Genomic DNA, 6752 nt, shown 5'->3' on the forward strand with positions numbered 1-6752 from the left:
ATGGGTGAGAGCAGGAATGGGAATGGGGTGAGACCATGGGGAATGGGGACAGGGACAGGGATGGGGTGAAACCATGGGGAATGGGATGGGATGGGGTGAGAGCAGGAATGGGAGCAGGGATAGGGATGGGGTGAGAGACAGGAATGGGAATGGGGTGAAACCATGGGGAATGGGGACAGGGACAGGGTGAGAGCCAAGAATGGGGACAGGGACAGGGATGGGGTGAAACCATGGGGAATGGGGACAGGGATGGGCTGAGAGCAGGAACGGGAATGGGGTGAGACCATGGGGAATGGGGACAGGGACAGGGATGGGGACAGGGTGAAACCCTGGGAATGGGGAAAGGGTGACACCCCAGGAATGGGAACAGGGATGGGACCCCGGGAATGGGGACAGGAATGGGATGAGATCCCAGGATTGGCCCCTTGGGATCAGGGATGAGACCCCAGGAACAGCTCCTTGGGATCAGGGATGGGACCCCAGCATTGGCCCCATGGGATCAGGGATGAGATCCCAGGACAGCCCCTCAGGATCAGGGATGACATCCTGAGAATGGCTCCATGGGATCAGGGATGAGACCCCAAAACAGCCCCTCGGGATCAGGAGCCCTCCCTGGGCTGAACTCTGCCTTTGAGGCTTTTCCACCCTCAACAATTCCAGGACTACACCACAAAAAAGTGACCTTAATACCCCAAATCAGGAGGAAAAAAAAAAAAAAAAGTGAGAAAAAGCAGCTGACCTTGTCCACCTGTGCCTGGGAYGCCTGCTGCAGCGTGTTGAGCACCACGTCCAGGTACTTCTTGAACTCGCCACCGATGGCCAGAGCGATGTCCCCAAACACCGACAGGATCTGCGGCTTCACCGAGCGGTGAACGTTCTCGTTCTGGGGAAAATGGAGGGGTGAGGAGAGAGAAACACCGGGGAGGGGTTGGGAATGGAGAGAGAAACACCGGGGAGGGGTTGGGAATGGGAAAAGAAACCCCAAGGATGGTTGGAAATGGGATGAGGAGAAAGAAACACCAGGGATGGGTGGGAATGGGATGAGGAGAGAGGAACACCAGGAAGGGGTTGGGAATGGGAAAAGAAACCCCAGGAATGGTTGGGAATGGAACCGAGAGAGAAACACCAGGGATGGGTGGGAAAGGGCAAAGAAACCCTGGGAAGGGATGAGGAGAGAGAAACACCGGGAAGGGGTGGGAATGGAGAGAGAAACACCAGGGATGGGTTGGGAATGGGATGAGGAGAGAGAAACACCAGGAAGGGGTGGGAATGGGAAAAGAAACCCCAGGAATGGTTGGGAATGGAACCGAGAGAGAAACACCGNGAATGGAGAGAGAAACACCGGGAAGGGGTTGGGAATGGGATGAGGAGAGAGAAACACCGGGGAGGGGTTGGGAATGGGATGAGGAGAGAGAAACACCAGGGATGGGTGGGAATGGGATGAGGAGAGAGAAACACCGGGGAGGGGTTGGGAATGGAGAGAGAAACACCGGGGAGGGGTTGGGAATGGGAAAAAAAACCCCAGGAATGGTTGGGAATGGGATGAGGAGAGAGAAACACCAGGGATGGGTTGGGAATGGAGAGAGAAACACCGGGGAGGGGTGGGAATGGGAAAAAAAAACCCAGGAATGGTTGGGAATGGAACCGAGAGAGAAACTCCGGGGATGGGTTGGGAATGGGAAAAGAAACCCCAGGAATGGTTGGGAATGGAACCGAGAGAGAAACTCCGGGGATGGGTGGGAATGGGATGAGGAGAGAGAAACACCAGGGATGGGTTGGAAAAGGGCAAAGAAACCCTGGGAAGGGATGAGGAGAGAGAAACACTGGGAAGGGGTTGGGAATGGGAAAAGAAACCCTGGGAATGGAACCGAGAGAGAAACTCCGGGGATGGGTTGGGAAAGGAGAGAGAAACACAGGGAATGGTTGGGAATGGGATGAGGAGAGAGAAACACCAGGGATGGGTTGGAAAAGGGCAAAGAAACCCTGGGAAGGGATGAGGAGAGAGAAACACCGGGAAGGGGTGGGAATGGAGAGAGAAACCCTGGGAATGGTTGGGAATGGAACCGAGAGAGAAACTCCGGGGATGGGTTGGGAATGGAGAGAGAGAAACACAGGGAATGGTTGGGAATGGGATGAGGAGAGAGAAACCCCAGGGATGGTTGGGAAAGAAAAAGAAACGCCGATGATGGTTGGGGAAGGATGGGGAGAAACCTCGTTGGGAAAGGGATGAGGAGAGAGAAACCCTGGGGAKGGGTGGGAATGGGAAAAGAAACCYCAGGAATCGTTGGGAAGGGACGAGGAGAACTCTCAGGGATGGTTGGGAAAGGAAAAAAGAAACCTCAAGAATGGTTGGGAAGAAACAAAGAGAGAAAAACACCAGGGATGGTTGGGAATGGGAAAAGAAACCCCAGGAATTGTTGGGAAGGAACAAGGAGAGAGAAACCCCAGCTTGGGTTGGGGAAGGGATGAGGAAAGCCAATAAATGAGGAAATAGAAACCCCAGCTCATTTTGGGTAAGGAAGTCAATAAATGAGGAAAAAGAAACTCCAGCTCATTTTGGGAAGTTGATAAATGAGGAAAAAGAAACCTCAGCTCATTTTGGGTAAGGAAGTCAATAAATGAGGAAATAAAAACCCCAGCACATTTTGGGTAAGGAAGTTGATAAATGAGGAAATAAAAACCCCAGTTTGGTTTGGGAAAGGATTGAAGTCAATGAACAGAACGTTTACTCCAAATGCCAAATTCCCTTTTGCCCCCAATAAATTCTGGCTGCTGTTTGAACAGCGAGGAGCTGTCACACACGAGATGTTCCCAGCAAACTCCTGACACTTTTTGGATGTTTTTTTTTGTTTTTTTGGTGCTTCTCGCCAGCAGGGCCGGGCAGGGCAGGCACTCACCCCCAGGTTCTCCAGGAGCAGCTGCATCACCTCGTCACAGAAGGGGAGGATGTTGGACTGCAGGGCCCGGCACAGATCCCCCACCAGCCCCACTGCRGACAGGCAGACCTGCAAAACCACACATTGGGGTGGGACTCCTGTCCTGAGGGTTTCCAACTTCAACATCCCAAAATTACACCAAAATAAATAACCTTGACATCCCCAAATCAGGAGAAAAATTGTGGGAAAAATTTGGGCTGGACTCAATCTTTCCCACCTTAAACATTCCAGAATTACACCAAAATAAATGACCTCAACATCCCCAAATCAGGAGAAAAATTGTGGGAAAAAATTGGGCTGGACTCAATTTTTCCCACCTTAACCATTCCAGGATTAAACAAAAAAAATAACCTAAACACCCCCAAATCAGGAGAAAAATTGTGGGAAAAAATTGGGCTGGACTCAATTTTTCCCACCTTAACCATTCCAGGATTAAACAAAAAAAATAACCTAAACACCCCCAAATCAGGAGAAAAATTGTGGGAAAAAATTGGGCTGGACTCAATTTTTCCCACCTTAACCATTCCAGGATTAAACAAAAAAAATAACCTAAACACCCCCAAATCAGGAGAAAAATTGTGGGAAAAAATTGGTTGGATTCAATTTTTCCAACCTTAACCATTCCAGGATTACAAAAAAAAAAAAAAAACCTCAACACCCCCAAATCAGGAGAAAAATTGTGGGAAAAATTTGGGCTGGACTCAATCTTTCCCACCTTAAACATTCCAGAATTACACCAAAATAAATGACCTCAACATCCCCAAATCAGGAGAAAAACTGTGGGAAAAATTTGGGCTGGACTCAATTTTTCCCACCTTAACCATTCCAGGATTACACCAAAATAAATGACCTCAACACCTCAAATCAGGAGTAAAAAAAAAGTGGGACAAATTTTTTGTTGGAAAAATTTTGAACGAATGAAATTTTGAAGAAATTCTGAAATAATTCAGAAAACCGAAAAAATCCCACGCTCCAAGGTGGTCTGGCTTTCAGAATCCCGGGATTGTTTGGGTGGAAGTGACCCACAGGATGGGCAGGGACATTTTCCATCCTCCCAGAGCTCACCCAGGCTGGCCCTGGCTCATTCCAGCCCCGTTTTCCTGGATAAATTGGGATAAATCAGGAACAAATCCCTGATCCCTACCTGGTACTCGGCGTAGTTTTTCAGCCCAATGCCCAGGAAAGGTTTGAAGGCATCCATGTACTTCAGGAATTCTCCACCAAGCACTGGGCAGGAAAAATATTCCAGTGAGAAAAAAAAAAATAAAAAAAATCCCAATTTATGGCATTTCAAATCAAAACCCCAACCTTTAAATGCCACCCAAATCCAGTGGAAAATCAATTCCCCACTTTGAACAGCGGTGAAATGGAATTCATCCGGATGCTCCTGGGCTGGATGAATTCCAAAGGGGGCAGAACAAAATTCCAAAGTGGGAGAACAAAATTCCAAAGGGGGCAGAACAAAATTCCAAAGTGGGCAGAACAAAATTCCAAAGTGGGCAGAACAAAATTCCATCACTACAAGGTTTTGGGTTTTAGAATTGGGATTTAGAATTTTGGGTTTTAGAATTCTGGGATTTTTGGGGTTTAAAGGGACATTGAAGTGACACCTTTGCCCACCCCAGGGCGCTCCAGCCTCAGCCACTTCAGGCACTTCTGCACCACCGACCAACGGTCATTTTTCCCAAAATTTGGGGATCTAAGCCCATTCCAGCCCCATTCCCACCTTCCACCAGGGTGCTGACGGCCATCAGAGCATCCTCCTGCACRCCCCCGGAGCCGGCCGTGCTCTGGAACATTCTGAGCAGCGACGCCATCACCACGTCCGAGATCTGCAGCGCGTCCTGGTGCTGCACCTTCCGCAGCACGTTCTGGGGRAAAAAMMRGGRAAAACGGGCAAAAATCACAAAAATCACATCCCAGGGAAAGATTCCCAAAGTTCCCAACCCCCCAGGAGCTGCTGCTGCAGCCCTGATGCTGCCAAACAATCGGCTTTTGTGGCTGCCAAGCGCCGATTTTCCGGTTGGATTTACCTTTCCTGCTGCATRGGCTGTTCTGGCAGCTCGGCTGGAATTTGGGGGAGCAGCCCGAATCATTTATTACAAATAAATAACAATAAAATGCTTATTTTGGTCTGTCCCAGCTGAACTCGTAAGGGGTCAAACCCCAATTTTGCAGCTCAAGCCCTGAAATTAATTTGAAGCGGTTAAAACATATTTTTCCCAAGGAAAGAAAACAATTCCTTAATCTCCAGAGGAAAAAAATGATTTCAAGTTGAATTTTTCACTCCACAAAGGTGGACTTTGGCTGTTTTAATTATTAAGGTTTGATTTATGGAATTACAGGGTGGTCTGGGTGGGAAGGGACATTATTTGCTGCAGCCGAGTGAGAAAATCAGGTTCAGATATTGGGAAATTCAGAAATTAATTAAAATTTGGGAACTCCAGCTTAATTCCACCTGGGCTACACTCCCCTGAAAGAAATCAGTGCCCACCCTGTGAGATTCCAGGATGAAAATTCCCCATTAAAACCCTTTTAAGGACAGATTATTCCCATTATTCCAAGAATAGAATCGAAACCACAGAGTGAAAACAACCACAAAGCTTTTGAGGATAAAATTCAGGATTTCTCAAATCAACCTGGAGAGCCCCCGGGTTGCACTGAGCTGATTTTTGGGGCAAAAGCCCTGTTTTGAGTGGAATTTGTGGGGGGAGCTCATTTCCAGATGTTTAAATTCCCAGAACATTTCAATTGGAGCCATTTGGATCAGGAGGGAGCAGAAAAAGGAATCAAAGCCGTGGTGGAATTGTTTTCTTTTTTTTGTCTGTGGGATTGTTGAGGCTGCAGCCAACAACAAAAAAAAATCTGACAGCACAGACAATGTTTTATAAAATCCCTGGCAGCGTTTTTTTAGTCCAATTGCCCTAAATTTTGTCACTGGAGCACGACTCGGAGACTTGTGAACCTTGCAGCACCTCCCACGTGGCAGCTGGGACGTGAAATCCACTTTTTCCACCCAAATCTCCTCCTCAGGACCTGAGCTTGGAGCCTCAGGGGCACAAAAAGGGCTGAAAAATCCCTTTATTGCCAAAGACAGGGCAATAGAGAGGGATTTATTTACCTGGAGAGTGGCGCAGAGCAGGGACTGGAGATCGTTGAACTGAATTCTGTCTGAGGTGCTCTGGATGTGAGACTGAAACAAGAATAAAACCCTCAGTTTGGACTTCAAACATCTGCTTTTTCTGATTAAAAATCATCTGGTTTTTATCTGATTTAAGAGCAGAGAAGCTGTGAAAACCTTTAGAAACCCCGAGCGCTCTGCGACCTCAAACCCCACCCGTTGCCACCATCCCCACCCAAATTTGGACGAATTAAAACGCAATTTTCTCGATTTTAAACCTCATTTTGCCTCACCTCCATCTGCAGCACTTGCTGGAGCCTCTCCATGATCACCAGGGTGGTTTTTTGGACAGCAGGGTAACAGTCCTTGGCACTGTTTTTCACTATTTCCATCAGCGATTCGTAGGCCGAGCTCCTCAGGTTGTTCTGGTGCCCGTCGGGCCTGCGATAGAAAGTTGGAAAAAAAAGAGGATTTTTTATTAATTTTAGTTTTTAAATTTTAATGAAACAAAAGAAAAATTAATTTTTTTTTCAGCAACAGCTCCGTCTGAGCACTGCAGCCTGCAGGAGCCACGTAAAACTCTGAAATAAAGAGAGTTTGTGAGGCCATTTCTGGCACTTCTTTCTAAAAATGACTTTCTGTTCTTAAAATTATTTTCGGCTTCAATGATTTCTGGTTTTTAAAATGATTTTCAG

The 6752-nt window shown here is 47.5% G+C and overlaps 1 protein-coding gene across 1 annotated transcript in view; it reads right to left on the reverse strand.

The window, feature by feature from the left end:
• Positions 1 to 739: 739 nt before the first annotated feature.
• The window catches only part of KPNB1 (karyopherin subunit beta 1), a gene marked incomplete at its 3' end in the record, with an annotated part of 16509 nt that continues 10496 nt past the window's right edge, over positions 740 to 6752 (reverse strand). Inside the window, 6 exon segments of the mRNA XM_057388512.1 lie at positions 740 to 883; positions 2898 to 3005; positions 4081 to 4163; positions 4663 to 4807; positions 6058 to 6129; positions 6351 to 6638. Of these exon segments, the coding sequence (XP_057244495.1) occupies positions 740 to 883; positions 2898 to 3005; positions 4081 to 4163; positions 4663 to 4807; positions 6058 to 6129; positions 6351 to 6638 (840 nt within the window).

This window comes from Malurus melanocephalus, unplaced genomic scaffold (genome assembly GCF_030028575.1).
Source record: "Malurus melanocephalus ecotype Western Australia unplaced genomic scaffold, MMel_1.1 scaffold_2056, whole genome shotgun sequence".
Lineage (NCBI taxonomy): Eukaryota > Metazoa > Chordata > Aves > Passeriformes > Maluridae > Malurus > Malurus melanocephalus.